The sequence below is a fragment of the Hyperoodon ampullatus genome, assembly GCF_949752795.1.
Source record: "Hyperoodon ampullatus genome assembly, chromosome: 1".
NCBI lineage: Eukaryota > Metazoa > Chordata > Mammalia > Artiodactyla > Ziphiidae > Hyperoodon > Hyperoodon ampullatus.
The window spans coordinates 156,381,331-156,402,914 of NC_136914.1; the positions used below are offsets into that span (position 1 = coordinate 156,381,331).

At 40.4% G+C, this 21,584-nt stretch overlaps 1 protein-coding gene across 4 annotated transcripts in view; it reads left to right on the forward strand.

Moving 5' to 3' along the window:
* Positions 1-21,584, forward strand: part of LEF1 (lymphoid enhancer binding factor 1) — a gene marked incomplete at both ends in the record, with an annotated part of 116,571 nt that overhangs the window by 75,033 nt on the left and 19,954 nt on the right. For 2 of the 4 annotated variants that reach the window (XM_079713038.1, XM_079713039.1), the window contains 6 exons: positions 3,319-3,451; positions 9,709-9,799; positions 11,425-11,508; positions 13,590-13,712; positions 14,745-14,907; positions 20,430-20,537. In XM_079713038.1, coding sequence (XP_079569164.1) covers positions 3,319-3,451; positions 9,709-9,799; positions 11,425-11,508; positions 13,590-13,712; positions 14,745-14,907; positions 20,430-20,537 — 702 coding nt within the window. The remainder of the gene's footprint in view (positions 1-3,318; positions 3,452-9,708; positions 9,800-11,424; positions 11,509-13,589; positions 13,713-14,744; positions 14,908-20,429; positions 20,538-21,584) is intronic. The other 2 variants (XM_079713040.1, XM_079713041.1) reach the window with 1 other exon arrangement.

The window sequence follows — 21,584 nt, forward strand, 5'->3', positions numbered from 1 at the left end:
TTGGCCATCTGCACTAGAATAGTGCTTGGCACATTTTAGGTGCTTAATGAATATACACATGTGCCCACATGTATACCTGTAACTAGGCATTATAATGTAGTTACGTAAGTTTGTCTATAGAAGCTAAGTGGTCGATTAGTTATTTCTCTCCTCACACACTCCCCTCCCCAGTATACAGCACATTGTTATTTGGAGGTGAGAAGACTAGAATTAAGAATGGTTATGTTGGGAGTTTGGGACTGACACGCACACACTGCTGTATTTAAAAGAGATAACCAGCAAGGACCTACTGTAGAGCACAGGGAACTCTGCTCAATATTATGTAACAACCTAAATGGCAAAAGAATTTGAAAAAGAATAGGTACCTGTATATGTATAACTGAATCACTTTGCTGTACACCTGAAACTAACACAACATTGTTAATCAACTGTACTCCAATATAAAATTAAAAGTTCAAAAAAAAGAGAAAAAACCCTAAGGTGGGCGATAAAAAAGAATGGTTATATTGTCTGTCTTAAAACTTACACAAAGTCGCAGTGCCTGGCTTCTCGCCTGTGTGTGCGTGTAGCATCAGAGGGCAGCAGCTCCTGATGTCAGAGGAAGCCCACTGTTTAGGGCTGAGGACACTTGACTGTGAGGGCAACGTGCCAAGCATCCGTGGTGTCGGTTGGACCCTTTTGTATGCGTAGCAGAGGTGATCAACAGGAGGTAAGATATAAAGCCTAGAACTGGGCTCGCTCATATTATTGAGATTTCATATTTCTTTTATTATTTGGCCACAAAAATAGACATAATCCTTGTTGGCTTTAACACACCTACTAGTACGGCTTCCGCTATCCATCTTGCAAAATATAAGACAAGGCCAGAGCTTAAATGAAAATCCTTAGCTTCTTATCTCCTTCCCACAGGAAAGCAAATCTGTCTTGAAAACCGTAAAATTAAGAGGAGAGCAAGGATAGCATAATTTAACAAAAATTAATGGCACTGGATTCTGAGCTATATGACTGGAGGGGTAGGTCAGACATTAAGAAGATGCTGCCTGCTAATGCAGGTTCCTTAAGGTGGTGCTCTGGAAATGAGAAAGGCATGCAAAATAAATATATATTTTTTTTCCCGGAAGATTTCTGCAATGCTTTTTTAACTACCCCAAGAAAATATCTAAGTAGATTGTTTGGCGATTATGCTTCTTATGAAACTTCTGAAAAATGAAACTCAAAGCAGTTATTCTAAACTATAGTTGAAATATATTCATTCTAGCATTTGGGTGTTGCGATTTTTGCTGTATTTAAAAGGGTTTATAATAATAATATTCTCACACCCACCCACCTCCCACTTCCTCTAGCATTCTAAATATTTAAGAAGCATTCATTTAGCATTCTAAGTATTTAAGAAGCTCATTCTGTGTATTTGACAAACTGCATCATTAACCCTTGAAAAGCATTGAAAGATTTTTTTTAACCTTTTACACATTTATATGCATAGATGTCTGTGCAGAAGTGTGGGGAGAAAAGGCATGTGGCTTTGATAACGGTGCTCTGTTTAATAAATGCCAAGGGCTATATGAGCTATGCAAGTTCTGCCATTAGAGGGAAGCTGATAATTATAAAATAGGGGAAAGTCTAGTATGGATATTATATCATTGTTTAAAAAAGTGTGATTTTTTTTTTCCCCTTGCTTTTTTTTTCATAAGTTTCTTTTGGGTGCAGGTTGTAATGGTAGGGTGTAGAGAATTACTATTACTAACTGTAAAGAGAATTAAGTGTTACTAGTATGATTATTCCTAATTTTCATGAGGGGATGGTTTTTCCTGTTGGAGCCACGTACTGTTTATACCTAATTTGTAAAAAAAACATGAAATAATCAGCGTACATCATAGGTGCAGCCACCATACACAAGTGTGTTATGGGCCCTCCACCGTTCAGATATGTCCCTACATTTTAAGCAGTTTACACTGTGCAGTTTTCAGGCACTTAAATTTTTTAATACAGATATTTGTTTCTGGAGAAAGTGATTTCGTGTGCGTTTTAGTCTGTAGTACAGTAACAGTCTCACTATTTCAAACTGGCTGTGGTGAAGGCATGTCTGAACTAGTGAATGAGAGAATATTTACAATTCATTATAGTCTATACCTCTTAAATTCACAAGTTACTTATTACTGTAGTGTTTCTAAATAGAGATCTTCCTGAGACTGCTTTAATTAGGAGATGAATTTAAAATCAGAAACGTATTTTGCATGTATATAATTGTGTTGAGTTTACTCTCTTGGGGGGGTGGGTAGAGTTTCTTTTAAAACAATCCCCTGATTAGGTTAAACTGCCTGAATCTTGTTTATATTACTGATTTGCTTTGTAAGCACTTTCTTGGGGGCGGGGTGGGGGGCGGGGTCAACTTTAGCCAAACAAAAGAATTCCAGATTTTAAATTGATGAAGTCCAGATAAATAACCTGAACCTCTAAAATGGGTTACTGTTTTACAGTTTTAGAATTCCAAATTAAATATAAAGTTTACTTTTAAACACATATAAGACATATAAAATATGTTAAAATATAAAGTTAACAAGTTAGAGTGTTCTGACAAGCCATATTTCACATTATGCAGTTACACTCAAGATTGGGAATTCGTTCTTATCAATTAAGACTTCTAGAAACTAAAGAACCTGCAGATGAACTGAGCAGCTCTAAAGCATAATGAATGATGGTCATGTTTGATTGACAAAACTATAAAACTATAAAACTAAATGGTATAAGGTGGTTCTTAAAGATGTACAACTCTAGAATTATGAATTTTATAAACTAAGGTGATATCAATACAGCAGATTTATATACACTGGGTTGTTTAAAAAGTTGCCCTTCAAGTTGACAATATTTATTCATTTATGTATTCTTTGAACAATATTTATTGAGTGCCTTTTTTATGCTAAACATATATAATGAATAAAGAGTTTATAAAACATTCACAACTTTTGCTCCAGTAGCTCTTGGCTGACTTTAACCTGAGGAGATAATCCAAAAGGGGAGTGTAAATATGTATGTTTAGAACTTACGTCATATGGAATAATAGTGACCAACCTAAATCTCCAAAGGGGCCTTGGTTAAATAACTGGTTGTTTCTTGGTGGGCTATTCATGTACTTGAGTCCTGAACATGAGAAAATCCTGAAGATCTAAGTGAGTAGAGCAGATGCTTCAGTTGTCCAGGTCTGGAGATGATTCTCGGGTTGTGCTGGTGCCCAGTGACTGCTATTGTGTGACTTCAGCGGGAAGAGGAGACAGGAGCTGGGCGTCCATATTAACGGTTGTCCTTGTGATTACTTTGCAGTCAAATAAAGTGCCCGTGGTGCAGCCATCCCACGCAGTCCATCCTCTCACCCCCCTCATCACCTACAGCGACGAGCACTTTTCTCCAGGATCACACCCGTCACACATCCCTTCGGATGTCAGCTCCAAACAAGGTGAGAGCCCTGCCTCCCTCCCCAGGCCACTTTGGATAAGCAAGGAGCCTCATCTCATCAGTCTGAGTGACCTCCCAAGTGCCTCCGCCCATGTCACTGGGTGGGTCGTAATACATTTGTAGGAGAGGAATTTATTTGATAGCAATTTTTTTTAATAAGCATACAAGAATTTGTTGTTGGCTTCTTTTCCTTTCAGGATTAAAAAAAAACAGAACAAAAATATTGAAGGGTCATTTCAAAGTGACAGCTCTGATGATCTATGATCACAGTGTAAACCAATATGTTGTGAAAATATATTACAAATTCAGTCCTCAGTGCCCCCTGCCGTATTTGTTTAACATGTACTAGGTGTTGATGATAGTGTTAAAAAAAAAAAAAAGGTAGAAAAGGGACAAAGTAGGAGATTTTTTTTCCTCATACGTTACCTTTTTGAGCCCTTTGTGATTTCTTTTGGTCTTTATGTCCCTGTTGTGTTTTCTCCTCTCTTTGTTGTTTCCCAGGACCAATTTAGATATAAATATAATTAAAATACAAAACCATCTCTGTCTAAAGTCAAAGCAACCGTGAGTCTTATTTTGCTTCTCTACATTATTACCAAGTTCTGCTTCTGTATCATTCACAGAGAAACACACATCATAAGCGGTCTGAAAAATCAAGACGCCTGTTTTCTAACCTGATGGGTGTGGGTGTGGGTGTGGGTTCGTTGTCGGACACAAAGCTCGGGTTCTCCAAGCCTTCCGGTCATGTCAGCTTAGAGCAGACTTTGAGGGGGAGTTTGTTCACAGGATAGCCCTTATTCTTTCCACGTACATACATACTTGGACCTCAACGGGCTCTTTAGACATTCAAAATAAAAGGTCCTGTAAAACCACATGAAGGCAGAGAATGTATATAGGGGTCAAATGTGCCACCTCCAGCACTTCACCCGTTTGTCCAGGCCTATCTTTGATCGATAGTGAACAACAAAATATAGTAAGGATGTAAAAAAAAGAGTGGAGTTCAGAGGCTGGGTGTTTTTCCCACTGCTGTGAACACTTCTAGGTTAAATATGTATCATGTTCATTTCCCACCTTTATTAAAAAGACGACTGTTCAAGGACTTAGTTACTGTTGGACTTTGCTTGAGTGGAGCCCAGGTACCTTTACTTAGAGAAGGCAGAAATCATCAAGGCCAGTGTTTCTGGGTTTGTCTCTGTTTTATTCCTCATTTCCAGTCCTTCCTCTCCTCTACTTCCTTTTGTCAAGGACCTCCAAAGAATAAGAAATGTCAGAGACAGGTCTGTGAATATGTCGTGAGAAAGGGAATTAAGATAGTCATCTTAGGAAGAAGGCTGAGTTTGAGAGGGAAGCTCAAGAATATGACCTTGGCCGTGGCCAAGGGGGACCATATGACGAATATGACCTCGGCCTTGGCCAAGGGGGACCACATGACCAATATGACCTTGGCCTCTGAGGACCATAAAGATGCGGATGACAGTTAAAGATAGATATAAAAGCCCCGAACAAGCTATTAGCAAAAATAATCCAACAGCATGTTCTATTTAGTTTTAAACCATTTATTTACTTAAAATTACATAGTACTTACTATATCCCAGTCCCTGTTCTGAGCACTTTGAAATGGTCTTGTTTAAAAGAATAACATTATAAAAATTTTTAAAGGAGTAACACGGGATGGTTCAGAAGTTGTTCTTTGAGGAATCCTAGGAGAGTTCAATTTTTTGTTTTGGTTTGGTTTTTTAAAAATATTTATTTATTTTGGCTGTGCTGGGCTGTAGTTGTGGGATGCTTGCGGGATCTAGTTCCCCAACCAGGGATGGAACCTGGGCCCCCTGCATTGGCAGCGCGGAGTCTTACCCACTGGACCACCAGGGAAGTCCCTAGGAGAGTTCAATTTTTTGAAACAGACAATTTTCTGACTAGCTACCAATTACAATTACACTTTCTCTTCTGTTTCCATATCTTACGGCTACCCTACCTTGTTTTACCTTGCTAATTGTAATTTATATCATTACTCCTCAAACTTTTTTTTTTAAACAAACTTTTTAGAACTAGAGAAGGGACTAGTGGGCATGAACAGAAATTGTCTGCTTGCAGTTTCTTTGAAGTATTTTGTCCTAAAAATTCATGTGATTTTTGCATTCTGCTCCATACACAGTTTATATTTGTTTTAATATAAAAATCCTATTTTTAATTACTTTTTCTGTCCAGGACTTCATGTACCTCATCACCATGTAGTTAGGGGGATATAAAACCTTGGTTTAAAAAGAACTAATTTTTTAAAAAAGTACTAATTTACATGATTTTGAGTTCATATCATTATATTTGGGTACATTGATCACCAAAAAATAAGTGTAAGGGAAAAAAAAGTCCAAGGCTTACTGGATCTCTTGCATTTACTCTCTTTCCTCTCCTTCTGCCTGCCTTTTGGTTATATCACATACAGCTGGTTATAACATGGTGATACTGAGTTGCTGATTTCAAAGTTCCTTGGGAAGCTGGCTGGCTTTATCCCCCCCAAATCTAAAAAAAGAATATCATGTTCATACTCTAACCCTAGATGGAATTATCCAATAAATATAAACTGCTTGTCAGGAGAACCCATTCTCATTTGTAGGAAAATAACTTTAGGTTAATTTCCTATTAGGAAGCGTATTAGGTTTTACATGTCCCTCAGTATGTGTTTCATAGGGTGCGGGATGCAGGTGTGTAGGTGTAGTTAGTTGTAGGAAAAGCAAGGGAAGCTAATACCCATCATTGTGTTCCACTCACTGTGTCTGATAAAAATGTTAAAAGGAAAGAGATTTTAAGAAATACTGGGTTTATGTACCTGTTTCTATGTTTGTATCCTTATAAATAACAACAAACACTCAACATAGTGCTTATACTATATACCAAGCACTTCTCAGTATTATATACAAATGCATTTATTCCTCACAACAACACTTATTTCATTTTCATTCTGATTTTACAGAATAATAATTAAATAACTTCCTTAAGGACATATAGCTAGTGAGTGGCAGAATTACTGTATCCATACAGTCTGACACCAGAATCATTTTAGCTGTGTTTATAAAAGTTGTTTATAAAAGTTAAAAAATTTTTAAGGATATACTGCATAGATCCTCCAGAATATAGTTAAGTGTTCAATAAATACTCATTAAATGAATGATGTGAAATGTGTCTAAAGTAGCACAGGAGTTGGTAGAGAGGCACACACTTCTAGGAATCTTTGGAAACGGGATCTTAAAACAACAATAAGCTATTTAGAAAACACAGATCCACTTTCTTCTACTCATGTAATGACCTAAGCCACATCATGTATGTATGTGCAAAATGGTTATAGTACTGACCCAGCATGGGGAATGGGTCCATTTATTTCACCTGTTCATTTGTTTAGTCGCTCAGAAGTATATTCAGAGCCTCCTCCGGAGACAACCATGGTTTGATACACAGATGGGGAAAACACGGTCTCTTTTTTCCAAGCAGTGTACAAGGCTCAGGCAGGAAATCATTTGTACAACCTCACTATAAAACAAAGTGAAGGGGCTTCCCTGGTGGCTCAGTGGTTGAGAGTCCGCCTGCCGATGCAGGGGACACGGGTTCGTGCCCCGGTTCGGGAAGATCCCACATGCCACGGAGCGGGTGGGCCCGTGAGCCACGGCCGCTGAGCCTGTGCGTCCGGAGCCTGTGCTCCGCAACGGGAGAAGCCACAACAGTGAGAGGCCCGCGTACCGGTAAAAAAACAAACAAACAAACAAACAAAAAACCAAAGTGAAGAATATCTTAAGTACCATGTTAAAAGTACAAATGAAATGTTGTAAATTCAAAGAAGAAAGATTTCTCAGAGCAATAAAAGTTAGAGAATATTCCATGAGAGAGAGGTATCTGAAATATGAGTAGAATTTTAATAGAAAGAGTCAAATTAAATACCCAGCATAGGAACTAGCTTGTAGCAGGTGCTAAGTAAATGGTAGTTCCCTCCTTTCTTCTTAAGCAGTAAAACCAAATCCAGCTAGTTTGTATTTTTTGTTCTGTCACATTACTCCCACAAGAATCACTAATGCAGCCTTCTCAGTGTACTCAGAACATGGACTAGAGTGGAGAGCAAGGTTTCAAGCTTGTCTGCTTAGAGACCTGTGATTGAAAGCAGGCTACTTCTCTGCATCCCAGAGATGAGATCCCAGGACAAATCGCATTTTTTAGGTACCTGAACAGTCACTTCACCTCTCCAACAAAGGGATTAAAGGAGACACTTCAGGCAATTCCATCTCTAATTATGATTTTCAAGTTCAAATTTCCACAAAGTTTTCCAAGTTCTTCTGAGTTGGCCTGGTTTTTCTTTTCAAAACTGAGCAGCCCCCCTGCAGAACCTGAGGCTTGGAGAGGTATCAGAGTGTCAGGGAGAGGGAGGCAGCGACTTGGAGAAACTTCCCTGTGATCTTGATACGTCAAGAATCACCACTGTAGGCACCCCTGCGGCCCCTACCTCCCCAGACCCAAGAAAAAAATCCCAGAGTATGAAATTTGGGGTCTACTGTGACCAAAAGAAGCAGTATTTCTAGCTTTAAAAAAAAAGGGGAGATTTGATGGTAACTCTGCTAAGGTGAACTTCCAGCTTCCAAAAAGCAGCTGCCAGCGGCTCTGCTTCCGTGGGAGAGAGTGGATCCGCAGAATGCCCTAGGTCCCATTGTATGCAGTGCTTTTGGTTAATTGATGATATAAAGGAATTAAAAGAATAGTCATTAAATTTGAAAGTGATAAGAGATCAAAAAAGGAGATTTTAGACTATTCTTTTAAAAACAGTAAAACCTCAGATGATCTCCTGTAAACTCTCTGTTAAGAGAAAGATTAAAGACCTTTCTCTGAGAGTTGAGAAATAGTTTGTCCTAACTTCAAAGTCAAATTAACATCCACTTTGAAGGCAACACTTCTTAAGCCTTTCCCATATGCTCAAGGCCTTCAGTATCTTTTAAGATCCAAATGAAATTCATAAACATTTTGAATAGTAAAAAAGCAGCATACTTAAAGAGCATCTTCTGTATGCTCACCTAATTTGCATACTGGCCAATATAATTACAGCCACTGAATGCATATTCTGGGTGTTAAACCTGGGAATGTGTGTTTGCACATGATAATGGACTTTTAAAGCCAGATTAGCTATGTAAAGAAACTCATGTGGCTCTTTTCTGTTCAGAAGCACTTTCCCCCAAATCTAAATCTAAGTTTTTATTTTGCATTTTTATGTGTGTGTCTTAGCCCTTCTTTTCTGTACCCAAGGTAAAATATAAACAAAGAGGTGTCATCTGGGACTAGGATTAGGTAAAATCTTCAGGTGTTTTTTTTTTTTTTTGTGGTACGCGGGCCTCTCACTGTTTTGGCCTCTCCCGTTGCGGAGCACAGGCTCCAGACACGCAGGCTCAGCGGCCATGGCTCACGGGCCCAGCCGCTCCGCGGCATGTGGGATCTTCCCGGACCAGGGCACGAACCTGTGTCCCCTGCATCGGCAGGCGGACTCTCAACCACTGCACCACCAGGGAAGCCCCTTCAGGTGGTTTTTACAGTTATAGGGCAGTGTGCTCCATGGAGTGTGAGCTCAAGAAACAATTTGGTGGCACTCTCATTTTCTGTGGAATACAACTAATCCAGAACAGCTTGACCTTGGAACCCAGAGGACTCAACTTGATGAAGAGCTTAGTTGAAGCTGAAGTGGCAGAGACCAAATGAATCATATCAAGTACGACCATTATGGGGCTGAAGATGATTTCTAATTAATCTTTGATCCTCTGAGGTATCACATTTCCCAAATCTATTTGTCCATAAGGGAGCCAGTGAAAATCTGAAAGTAGCAATTTACCTAATCCTTGAACACCATGGCAGGCCTTCTACTTATGAAGGGCTGTCATTTTCCATTCTACACAAAAACAATTGTATACCATTTTCCTGACCAAAGTGATATTATAATGAGGGCAAACTAAATAATTTTAAAGTCTTATTTTGATGCCTGTTTTACTAGCAGCATATTTACTCTTTCAGGAGCTCCTCAAGATGTACTACCTTAATGCCTGTTTTCTCAGATGCTGAAGTCTTGAGAAAAGCTAACAAACTGACTTCTGTTAAATGGATCTGAAAAATAAATATTGTTTCATTCTAGAGCTTAAGTATTAATGACATCATGCATTTTCTTGCCTTTCTATTTCTCTTAAAGTCGAATGTCCTATGAATCTGAAAACTCTACCTCTCTGTTGTTCTTTTTAATAGGCATGTCCAGACATCCTCCAGCTCCCGAGATCCCTACCTTCTATCCCCTGTCTCCGGGTGGTGTTGGACAGATTACCCCACCTCTTGGCTGGTAAGATCCTTCTTGCAACATTTAGCCAGGCACTTGAGCACGTGTTCTTCTACTTCCCATTCATGGAAATTAGCTTTATGAATGATAACACTTGAGTTGAAGAAACTTCACATCAACAAGCAAGGTGCTAACTTTATTTCATTTCAATTTAAAAGATTAAAAAACATACAGACTTTGAAATGGATTGAATTCGTTTGCTAATATGTGTAGAAAATGGCTGTGTAGCATTTGCTTTGAAGCTTATAGTTTTATGGATTCAATTTGTGGCTTTGGGCATTTGCTATGCCTGTACAAAGCGTTTAGTGTGGATTTTTCTTTCCTAGTTCTTTATGAACAACTTATATTTTTGAAACATAACCTTAGATGTATTGAATATCGATCTTTGCTTATAAATGGGCAAGTGAGATAAATGACAAATAACTAGGGAGAAATGCAAGTGCAAAAGCATCTTTTGAATTTTAATAAAATAAGCACCAGCTTGAGTTCAGAGGCGTGAAAAACTGATGTTTGGACTTCTTTTTTTCAGAATCCAAATGCTCTCTATTTTGTTATTTCTGAAAAATCCGTAACATTCCTTTCGAATTTTTTTAATTGTAAAGGTAAAGGAAAAGAAATGTATTTAGGGAAGAAAGAATCACTGCATGTAATGTAGCCTATTTTTGTCATTTTATTGTTACAGTGCAGCTTTCCCTGTTCCCACTCCCCTTCCTCTCCTCGCCCCACCGCTCACTCCATGGACAGAGTGCTGCAACTTCAGCAAATATTTTCTCTCCTTTCTTTATCTGGCTCTCTCCCCACAGCTCCCACGTCAAGGCCCCAGTTTCCCTACCTTGACATCCTTATATTATCTCTTGTTCATAAGGAGGGCTCATCCTGCCATGGAAATTCCAGCTTTCTCTCTTCTCTTTGCATTAAATCTCTCAGTCAATAACTCTGTCTGAATTTAATTGATTGTGCAGATATTTTCAAACCTACATCAATTATTCTCTCTGAACTTAGCTACTCAGGGGCAATAATCCTGGGCCGAGTTGCATCAGTGGCATCTGGAAATAAAGACTGTGTAAATGAAAAGTGTGAGATGTAGGAAAAACCGAGGGAGAGATGGAATTCTCAGAGGAGAGAGAAAATAACTGCAATGAATCGATCTTTTATTTCTTCCCTGTAGCATGGATATATAAGGGGGGGGGAGTGCAGTATTTTAAAAACTTTGTTCATTTTTATATAAATATAAACTTTTATTTCCTTCTTTCTTCCCTTCCCTGAAATTCTCAAAGATTCTGATGATGAATCCACTAACCTAAAAGGAGTATTTCACCATTCTCAGGTTCTGTTATATTCAGTAAACATTGTTTACCTGCCTGCTTTGTTCAAAGCATTCGTGGGGATGGGAGAGGGGAAGGGATAGACGACAGGTCGTTCACGGACTGCGGTGGGAGATTTCCTTCAAGGCAGACGATGCTTTGGTTGGGCGAAGGGTGAGGAAGGGAAGGAGCCGGGTGACTGAAGCAATGCCCTGGTAACACACCCCCAAAATTCTGGTTGAGTTCCTCCCCTCATCAAACTCTTACTGCTGGTTGGTAAGTCATGCTCTGTCATTGATGGGTTCCTTTCTTCTGTGACCTCAGGCAAGGTCAGCCTGTATATCCCGTCACGGGAGGCTTCAGGCAACCCTACCCATCCTCCCTGTCAGTCGACACTTCCATGTCCAGGTAGGTGGAGGTGGAACCGGGCGCTCCAGGACAGGCTGCTCTTCCTGCGCTTGCAGCTCGCGCGCCTCTGCTTGCCTCTGGGTCCTGGCCGGGCGGTTGCACGGCTCGGCCCGCGCGTCTGTCTGCGCAGGGTGCCTGGCTCCCACACTAGGCGTCCCGGAGGGTCCTCCCCCAGCAGCGCCAGCCACGCCCACCAGGGGGATGGACTCGGCTGCCCCGGGGACCCGTGTCTCCCTCCAGAAGACTTCGCTGCCACCCGACTGTGGGACGGGAAACGTCCCCAGAGGGGACATTATCAGAAGAGCTTGTTCGATTCAAAATATGATGGGGGTGGGGTCGGGGGGGAGAATAAAGACTGGTTTGATCTGAGTTTTCTAATTTGCTTTCTATGAGGAAAGTTGTATCAGTTTCACGTGCCAGTGTTTGAAAACGCCCAGATAGTCTAGAGCCTTCGGGACCAAGGCCGTCGGAAGAGAAGGGACGGTGCTCACAGGCTGTCAGGCCATACGGGGCTGTGTGTCCTAGTGTGTGAATCAGGCCCCGTGTGGACACGTTGGTGCAAGCGAAGCTCTGTGAGGTCTGTTGTGCCACACCGCTGTGTGTAATGCTTTTGCCTCTGGAAAGGATGGCTTCTGTGCCCTGTGCTTGATGTACACACACATTTGTGGTGTATCATCTGCGTGTTCAATGTGGCTTTTTCAAGGGAGCTAGCATTAACATGCTAGAAGTCAAACTGTTGGGTTAGTAACTGGTTGTGAATCTTTACTTTTTTACATCGGTATGAAATTCGCAGTTTGGCGAATTTCAGCTTTTTAAGAAACGTTATTTTTTCAGTAGATTGTAAATCTAGCTGATTGAGAGAGGATGAAATTAATATCCTTCCCCCAAAATCTGTCTGTATACTTTTTTTTTTTTAACATTGTAAGAATTGTGTGACAACAGGATTTTCTCACGGGCAAATAACCAGCATCATGTATTTTTGCAAATGGTACATTTAGCAGAGCATTATGATTTGATCAAATATTTGTATTTTTCCCATGCCTCCTTAATTTTTTAAAATTTGTTTCTGAAATATCAAATATCCAAGCAGAGTCCCTTCTTTCCTTCCCAGAAGAAGGAATTAACTGTACGTACAGGCGGTGATGAAAAGACCTGAGAAAGTTGTTTTTGTTGAATTAAATTGTTGACTTTAAAAGAGCTTGAAAAACAAAAATTTCTAAAGCATATCCAAATTTATCCAAAGAGCTTGTTGAAAGTACTGTCTTCATTTATTTTTCTTGCATGGCAGTTTCCCTCCTTTGTGTAGGACGGTAGTGGATATTTTAAGATTTGTTTAATGCTCTACAAGTATACTCTGGGAAAAAGCCTTTATTTTAGCATACGTAGTTTGTACCTTGAAGCAGAACTGTATCCTTCCCTTTAATTAAATCCTTCCCCTTAATTTTGTTATCGGTTTTCCATTAGGCCAGATCTCTCAAACACTACTTTCTTTATGTGTAGAAAGTCATTTGGGGTGATGTTGATGGTGACCTTATTAAATTGGGGACTGAACAAATCTTCCTGTCCCCTGTCTTCTCAATTGTTCTCTCCTAGTATTAGGAAAAAAGCCAACAGAAGAAGACTCTTAATGTGAAGGTTTGCTTAGGAATGTAGACAGAGTTTAAAATGTGATGTCTTTAGATTTTTAAATCATTTAAAAAGCTAAATCTTAATGTAGTGTTATATTTCCAGTAATTGTTCTTGAAATTCTTCTCTGAAAACTGCTTTGCAAGAAAAGTGACTCACTTTTTTTTTTTTTTTTTTTTTAATCCTATGGCCTAGAGCCCTCCCAGGAGAAATGCCAGATTGTACCATTAGCTTGAAAAAAAATCTGTGAGGTGGCACGTAATTATAAATATTTTCCACCTGAATACAGAAAGGAAAGAAATTAATCATCAGCCTGCTCTAACTTATAGTTAATACTTCTGCGTATGAAGGTGTGTTTTCACTCTCAGCCAATAGCAGTTAGTGGGTTGTTTGGAAACTCTGTCTAGCTTTTGCTACAGCAGTACATTTTGTTTTCTTGTTTTTCCTTCTTTTAGGTTTTCTCATCATATGATTCCTGGTCCTCCTGGTCCCCACACAACTGGCATCCCACATCCAGCTATCGTAACGCCTCAGGTCAAACAGGAACACCCGCACACTGACAGCGACCTAATGCACGTGTAAGTGTGCCTCTGTCTTCACCCGCGAGTGCCTTATGGTACTAAGGACTTAAACCACGCAATTTCTTCTCCTTCGCTGTTGTTGAATCTGCCCCCCTCTCTGTTATTACGGAAATCAGTGTAGCTCCGCCTCAAAAGCTCTGTCCTCAAAAGCAGCTTGATTCTCACTGCTCTGATTTTGGGTCTGAGATTGAAAAGGAGCACAGACCTCAAAAGATCAAGGGAAACTCACCGAAGGGGGAGTGGTCTTCAGAGCATAGCGACTGAATAACTTGAGCTGTTTAGCCATTTACTACAAGGCTTTAATTGGGTTCCGATTCTTGAGGAGCACAGGAGTGAAGTAGATTGGAGGGTTCAGTGCATTTCCTTCTGGAAAGGCAGTCACCCTGCATCGAGGCTTCAAGAGTACAGAATTCAAGGGAAAGGGGCAAACCAAGCCCAGGATTTCCGGTCGGGCCAGGGTTATCCCAGGCTGTTACAGCAGGGCTAAATTGTCCGAAGAGATTAGTAATTGAGTTTCTTAATCTAGGGTTGGTACTGGGATGGGAGGATGGATGGGGTGGCAGGGAGCATGTGATCATCCATAAAACCCCTGCAAATACAGGCAAAACCAGTGTGCGTGTGTTTGGGGGAGAAAGTCTAAGCTTTCCTTAGCTTCTCAGAGGGGCCGTTGACCCAAAAAAGTTAAGAACCTCAGTTCTGGAGGAGGACTGACCACCCGCGCTATACGTTCAGCTTTTCCCGAGGCGACCAAGGAGCATCTAAAAGTTTAGATGGAGCATCTTCACAAGCCCATTTCCATGTTGTGTTAAACCCTTCTATAGCTATAGGTAAACTTCCTCAAACCAAAGGATCCTTATCCACAAGGAGTTGACGAGGCGCTCTTCTAAGTTGCTTGTGCTCTGGGGGCTTCTAGAGAGCCCAGAGGGTGGTCCCAGCCTGAGCTGGCCTTGTGGTATAAGCAGATGCTCTGCTTCTCTCCTGCCATGTCTTCCTCATTGGGCTCACCTCTTCCCCACCCCCGCCTTTTAGGAAGCCTCAGCATGAACAGAGGAAGGAGCAGGAGCCCAAGAGACCTCACATTAAGAAGCCTCTGAATGCCTTTATGTTATACATGAAAGAAATGAGAGCGAATGTCGTAGCTGAGTGCACTCTAAAGGAAAGTGCCGCTATCAACCAGATTCTAGGCCGAAGGGTAAGTAGTGGGATGGTATGTAAATGTTTATGGTGACCATGGAACTTCTTCAGTAACATCTGCCCAAATGCACTTACATGTCAGATAGTCATAGAATCATTGTATAGTCACCAGCCATTTGGGGAATAACAGAGAGAGCATGACAGCCTTTAGGAGGAGTAAATGATATAAGGCCTTGAAAGCAACTGAGATGGTACCTGGCACATAGAAAACTTCCTGAAAATGATAACTATTTTTCCTATTATCATTCTTTAAACAAATACATCTTGAGTGTCTTTTAGGTACCAGGCACTGTGGTAGGCATTAGATAATTATTGCTGAATAAAATAGATGTAGTCCTTACCCTCGTCGAGCTTGAAGTTTTGTGACAGGATACAGAGATTAGACGAATAATTACCCAGTTTATATATAATTAACATTGTGATAAATATTGTGAGTATGAAGATCAAGGATCTGAGAAAGAACCACAGCGGGGCTGGGGAAGGGCCCACTGAGAATGTAGTTGAGGCCTGAGAGCTGCCTGGGGTTAGCCATGTGATGAACGGGGTGAGGTGAAGCAGTGTGTGTGTGCGTGTGTGTGTGAGTGCGTGTGCACGCGTTGCGTGCGAGTGCGTGCGTGTGCACACGTGTGCGTGTGCGCACGCGTGTGTGTGCGGTATGTGTGTGCGTGTGCGTGCACATTCTGAAGCAGGAATCCACTTAGTCCACCCAGGGGGCTACAGAAAGGCCTGCGGGACCAGCCATGCTTCTGGGTGAACCCTGTCAAGCACATGTGGCCGGCTGCACCTTGCAAGACATAAGCAGATCGTTCCATCTTGAAGCTTTAAATAGAAGAATTGGTACAGGCCCGAGAAGTCTTTCTAGAAAATTGCTCTCTGATTCTTAACATGTACATGGGCCAGGTTTCTCAACTGCTCCTCTTTTTGTTGTTGTTGTTGCTTCTTTCACCCATGCTAAGATATTTTTCTGAGCACCTGTCATGTACCAGGAACTGGACTTACAGCTAGGACAGACACTCTTAGATTTCTTTGTCCAGCCACCAGCCCAGAGGTTAGTCAAGTCCTTCCCAGTACTTTTCTCAGGATTGAAATGGGTTTAGTTGGGTATCCGATGGGTGGTGGAGAACATTTGAATTTTTCTAATTCAAATTGCATTTTTCTGTAATTACATTGTAATTTTAGAAATGCTTCACCTTATCTTGTTGATGCTCTTCATATATGTGTGGTAGCTTCTTTTTTTTAATTTATTTTTGGCTGCGTTGGGTCTTCGTTGCTGCGTGCGGGCTTTCTCTAGTTGCGGCGAGAGGCGGCTACTCTTCATTGCGGTGTGCGGGCTTCTCATTGCGGTGGCTTCTCTTGTTGTGGAGCACGGGCTCTAGGCGCGTGGGCTTCAGTAGTTGTGGCACGAGGGCTCAGTAGTGTGGCTCATGGGCTCTAGAGCGCAGGCTCTTTAGCTGTGGTGCACGGGCTTAGTTGCTCCGGGGCATGTGGGATCTTCCCGGATCTGGGATCGAACCCGTGTCTCCTGTGTTGGCAGGTGGATTCTTGACCACTGAGCCACCAGGGAAGTCCCGGTAGCTTCTTAAAATACGACCCTGTGTATTTGTTTTTGCAACCTCTCAAGAAATTCATGATTTGCAAATGAACATTCAGGAGAAGGAGGGTCTTGACAACCTTTTTGAGACCTAGAGATCATGTTTTAGTTGTTGATAGTTTTTGTCATGTTTGTTACAAACCTAATACATTTCAGCATTCATAACAGAAAACATGTAGGAGATTTCCAGTCCATGTGAGGAAGCAGATGGAGGAAAGCAGGCGTTCTTGTATTATCGATTCCTGTTGGAGAGCATAAAAATGCAGCGATTTCCAATCTGCAAGACACCAGGGTTTCAGGGGTGGGATGCAGTGGTAGATTATAGCTCTTTTGGTGCCCTGTGTACAGTACTCTATCTCCCTGTGGATTCTTAAACACTTAATAACAATAATTACAATGATTTCCAAAGCCAGATCATAGCAGATGAGTGATTCCCATCATTTTTTGAAGAACTCCGCCTTGAAAGCTTGAAGGCTGATGACCATTTTCCCTGACCCTTTAAAAGAAGAAATCAGAGGAAAAGAAGGGTTCTTATTTCAGCTTGTGTAAAACTCTTAGATTTTTTTTGTTTGTTTGTTTGTTCCTTATTTGAGTTAAAGGTCCATGGTCCTCCAGTGGGAATTATTTTCCTGCTCTAGAGAGTTAAGAATATATGAATGTATGCTTCCTATTTTTAATGCACATTTCCAGCAGTTGCTACTTTCTCAGCTCCCTTAACAATCCCCAGATCAGAGCATGTGTCCTAAAGGATGGTTTTCATTTAAGGTCTCTCTCTGTTTTTAATTTGGGCACCTGTTTCTATTTATAGGCCTCTGAGATCTTTGATTAAGATCAGGTTTTCTATCCTTTCATAACTCCGCCTCTGGCAGGGTAGTCCTTGCTAGTTCTTTAAAGTTCCCAGCTTTAAAATCATGAAGTTTTACATCAGGATAATTAGAATTCTTAATAGTGGGCCTGAAATTCATCCTAGAACATTTGATCTTCTGATTTTTATTCACTTCTACCGTATTTCTAGCATAGAAATGTTCATTCATATGAATGCATCAAAGTTTTCTACTTCGTATTCTAAATAATGATAACACAAATATTACTTTAAAATAAGCTTTTCGTTTTCAGACCTTCCAGGCTACTGAAGGAAGTCCATTTATTGCATATTTATTGTCAGAATGTCTCTTCAGATTAAATGGGTATTTTCCCAAAAACTTGGTGAATCTTTCAGTAAGCAGAAGAGATGGAAAAGCATTTTTAGTCAATTGTGTTTCAGAAATTCCTGTAAAGAAAGATCATCTTTCTAGTCTGCATCAGACTTTATTCTTGTTTTCAGTGCAAAACTTTAATACATAGTTTTACCTACTGTTTTACTCTGGTAAATGACGTTTCATTTGTGAGTAAAGTTTGTGAATTAGAAGTAATATCAAGGAACTAAAAGCAATCGAAAGTAAGCAAGCAGACAGTTTAGTTTGTGGTCTGCTTTTTTTCTTCTTGAATTTTGCTGTTTTGTTAGCTGGGGTCTTGTCAACCTAAGTTTCCTGCTGTAACTGAAAAATTCGTGCTTGTTTATTAACTGGTTGTTTCGGGTAGAAGACTCAACCTCCATACGTATTTGGGAGATAAGTTCTATTTACAATGCCAGATTTTCTCAGCAAGTTATAAAGCTGCCATAAATTACATAAAATTATACTTTAAATTACTTAAGCTTTTTTATACTGTAAAAATATATTTACAGATAATTATATTTATAAAAAAGATATCTTTATACTGACACACTGCAGTAGGATGAGAGAAATTATTTATCAAATGAATAAACAGATTTACAAAGTAAGACTTCTATCCTTATCTTTTTTCCTCTTAGTCTCTTTTTTTTTTGTTCCTTTTTGATAACGCTTTGCCTCTTGCTGATCATGTTATAGCACCAGAACTGTCTAAACACTAATGATCAGTCTTTTTTTAAAAAAAAAAGCGTAGGCTGATCTTTTCCACTGTGCCCGGTTCGGCTTTTTCTCCCTGTGAAGGTCTCTAGGTCAGTACCTCAGGTTTAGAAAAGCTGTAAGTTGACAGAGGCAGTGTGACTTTTCCTGCTAAACTTCCACTGCTCCCCAGACGTGCCTTCTTAGGCTCCACTTGACTAATTGTGATTACTGTTAGTACAAAGAATTGTGTCTCAGGTAACTTTTCCCAGGTGTTTGGGGTTTTTTTGTTTTTGGTTTTTTCCTGCCACCTCCCCATCTCCTCTCCCACCCCCCCCCCTTTTTTTCTTTTTTTTTTAAAAAGAAAAGCATATTACCTGATTTGCCTCAGACTCAGGCCAAGTCCCGCTGTGTGTCATGCATCTTAACTTTACACTCTGCACGTGTAAAGCAATTAAAAATGAAATCATCTGCCCTATCCAGCACAGAGGCCCTGGCCTTCAAGGGGCTTTTCAAAGGAAATGGAATTGGTTGCCTTGCCTGTAAGCCCCACAGCCTCTGGACGGGAGGATGGAGGGGCGGATGGGATGAGGCCGAAGGTGCTTTAGTGCTCTCCTTGAGATCAGGTTCTCATTCTTCTAACAGGCAAGAGCAGCAGGTGTTCGTTTTCTTGAGGAGAGCATCCCTGCCATGCTCTGGGGGCTGCATCCTAACCACTGGATCGCTGTCCTGGAGGGCAGCCTTTTCTCGCTCACCAGCCTCTCTCCCTCACTCCTCCTTCCTTTCCCCCAATCCAGTCACACCTTTCTTTTCTTTTTGTCTTATCATTTAAAAAAACAAGAACAGGGTAATTAAAATCAACATGCAGGGTAGAGGTGAATCGCCCAGCCTTTAAGGGGAAATTAGCGAAATGGGAAGCGACACACCCTAGAGCTGGGAGCCCTGGAGTGGGAGCCGGGCTCACTCAGAGCTTGTGTGCGTGCATGTGCACGTGTATGTAGCTGCACAGTGGTGTGGCGTCGGGTCCACCGCCTCTGTGCCGTCACCTGCAGCCAGCGGGTTCCCCAAAGTGCAGCCAGTTCTCCTGGGATTTTCTGGCAACAGATCCTGGCATTTGGGAAGTAGGGGGACGAACTTGGAAACTGCTCCCTGGGGGCCTGGGGTAAGTTGTGTGCAAACACACACAAAGTGCCAGTACAGGCTGCTAAAAATCCCAAACAGCACCTTGCCTGCATAAACTGTTTTGCTCTGTATGGTAAATAAATATGTTACCTAAAGGGAAATGGAAGATTTGCAGGGTGTCAGCTGCTACGTTCTCCAGATTAGATCCTACAGTCCCAAAGTCTAGATGGCAAAATAAACTTAGGTCATGCTCCTTGTTTTCCATCCGAAGGAAGCTAAAAAACATAGCCGTAAACTGTGCATGTTTGATTATACAGTGTTATCTGTATTCTCCCTATGGACAATTAGTGTTTAAATAAGTGTGAGGGGAGGGTGAAGAGACTGAGACAGACTGACTTTTGATGTCTTGCTTTATAGACAGGCTCATATGATGAAGGTTTCAGATTCCTCACATGACAGAGTGGGAGAGTGCATGGGAGGTGAGGATATATCTGTGGAAATTACTTCATTTTGCATAAATAAATGGTGCTTGGGCTCAGATGTCAGAATATGCCGCAGACTGTGAAAAAGGGCTAAGGTGGGTGTTGAGGTTCACCAGTGAATGTTCTCTTTAATTTGTATTGGAGAAGAGAAAGGCTGGGTGACAGGCCATTTCACTTTGGATACTTTGACAGGATTCATGTAACATGAGAACAGAATAGAGAAATCAGAGTTTGAGTCTCACTCCAGCCACCGAACTCTAGATGGATTTCTGCGACACATGGTCTTCTGCCATTTAAAAATAAATCGAAGTTTAAATGCTTAATATTTTCATTCTTCAGTGTTTGAAATATGAAACATATAATACTGTTGCTATTTTGCTTTTACTTGATTTTCTCCTCCTTCCCCTTTCTTTTTCAGTGGCATGCCCTCTCTCGTGAAGAGCAGGCTAAATATTATGAATTAGCGCGGAAGGAAAGACAGCTACATATGCAGCTCTATCCAGGCTGGTCTGCAAGAGACAATTATGTAAGCACTTTATGCACACCAATGGCTCTCTCCTCCCACTCGTTCTCTTTCTGTGTTGCTCTCATGAAGGAAATGTGTTGTAGAGTGTATCTAATGCTGGCACCGTTCTCTATTTTTGAAAGTTAATGAACTTTATAATAAAGATTTCATGGATATATTCCATTCTGAAAGCTTTTTGCTGTCAATTTTTTTTTGGCTATATGCTAATGAAATTTTTAAGTAAAATTTTTTAAATTGAAGAAAACCTTATCATTAAAATGTTGGTGAAAAAGATTTTTTTTAAAGCATATAATCTCATCATGTAAAGGCAGCATTAGTAATAACTAGTTACACTACCTTCCAGTATTTTTTCTGTGCATATCTTTTTTTTTTTTAACATCTTTATTGGAGTATAATTGGTTTTTACAGCGGTGTGTTGTGCATATCTTCTTATCTTTTACTTGGATATGTGTGGGTGGGTGGCTGTGTATTACATATACTTTTGTATCATGCTGCTTGCTCTTATCTATAATAAGCGTTTTTCTGTTACGGCATAGTGTTTCTGTATATCAGTTTTAACAGGTATACAGTATTTCACTGAGTGAATGTCACAATTTACTGAACCATTTTTTCCCTGCTTTTCAGACATTTGCTTTTTTTTTTTAATAATTGGAAATTATTCTGCAGTGGATTGTGCATAACAGTTTTTAGGACTTATTTCTACAGGATAGACTCACAGTAGTGAAATTGAAGTGAAACAGTAGTGAAATTGCTGAGTATAGATTATAAATATTTTAAAGCCTCTTGATATATATTGTCAGATTTCTTTCCAAAATGGATTGTGTTATTTTACACTTCTTACAGACAATGTATTCCAGTGACTGTTTTGCACAGACTAATTAAAACTGGGTAAAAAAACACATTTTTTTGTTTGTTTCATATTAACGTACCCTGATGCCTATTATATATTTTATTCAGATGGAGTAGGTATTATCATATTTTTAAGCTGTACTAATTTTATTGGGAAAAATACCTCATTTATATTGCCAATTATTTTATTACTTCCGA